General features: G+C 52.0%; 1 protein-coding gene across 1 annotated transcript in view; it reads right to left on the reverse strand.

The window, feature by feature from the left end:
* TOE1 (target of EGR1, member 1 (nuclear)) overlaps window positions 1-1,166 on the reverse strand; it is a gene marked incomplete at its 5' end in the record, with an annotated part of 4,559 nt that continues 3,393 nt past the window's right edge. Inside the window, one exon of the mRNA XM_010285448.1 lies at window positions 1-801. Coding sequence (XP_010283750.1) covers window positions 1-801 — 801 coding nt within the window. The remainder of the gene's footprint in view (window positions 802-1,166) is intronic.

Here is a 1,166-nt window from a genome sequence, read left to right on the forward strand (position 1 = left end):
CTATCCACTGGCCCAGGCCAACTTCATCTTCTGACTGTGCGCTTTGGAAGATTTAGAAAACAAGCTCTTCACTATTTGAAGTGGCACCGATTTCCCACTGAGGTACAGTTTATTGTGGCAGTCTCGCAACCAAGGCCCTGTACCCGTGTCTGTGTTTTTTCCTTTCTTGAGCATCCAGACGTAAGCCATGATATAGCCCGTCATGAATGCATCAAAGCCAGCTCGGTGCGTGCCCCCCTGTGAAGGTGGGCTGTGGGTTTCCTTCTCCTTTTCTGCAGCATGTGCTGCTTCAGTCTCGGGGATGTCTGAGTGATTGGCTGAGCCCACCCCAGCAGGAACCTCTGACTTTTCCTCCACTCGGTCACTGTCAGAGGCATTCCCCTTGGCAGAAGGACTCATAGCAGCTGCTACCTGGGCAGCAGTTCCTTCAGTGCTCCCCAGATCCTCTTCCTGTTGTGTGGTGGTGACTGAGCTGACCTCTGGTTCCGTGTCCATGGAGTTCTCCTCCAGTGTCCTGTCCTCACTGTTGGGTGTGATCTCTGCCAGTTCTGTAGCAGCTGCAGGCCCATAGCAGCTCTGTTTTTGTGGCGGTCCCTCCTCCCCATTCTGAGCTAGCTCCATTTCTTTCCCTGCGCTTTTCTGTTCAAACACCTTTGCAGGCTCTTCTGTGTTCTTCCGACGCTTCCATTTGTGCTTTCGTTTCTTCCGCTTCTCCTCCCAGAGTTTGTCGTCCTCATCAATTATGAGGTCGATGTTATGAGACTGTGGACACTTCACTCCTTTTGGACACCAGCCATAGGCCTAGGGAGAAAGAGAGAATTCTGTAGCCACCAGCCTCCTGGTTAAAGCAGCTTATCACTGTAACATGGAGCAGAGCTAATTATTCCCCTCTACTGAGAGCCTGTCAGGTTGTATCATCGGGGGCACTGTGTCAAGTTACAGCCCCACAACGCACAAGAAAGGCATTGACAAACTGCAGCGGGTGCACCAGGGAGCTGTCAAGATGCAGCACACAACATACGAGGAGAGGCCAAGGAAGGTGGGTTTGTTCCACCTGGAGAAGACTAGGCTAAGGGGATGGGGTATCTAGCTGCTGTCTGCAGCTCCCTAAAGCAGAGGTTATAGAGAAGATGAAGCTAAACCGTTCTGAGGGGAGCATAGGGAAA

Source organism: Phaethon lepturus, unplaced genomic scaffold (genome assembly GCF_000687285.1).
Source record: "Phaethon lepturus isolate BGI_N335 unplaced genomic scaffold, ASM68728v1 scaffold43480, whole genome shotgun sequence".
NCBI lineage: Eukaryota > Metazoa > Chordata > Aves > Phaethontiformes > Phaethontidae > Phaethon > Phaethon lepturus.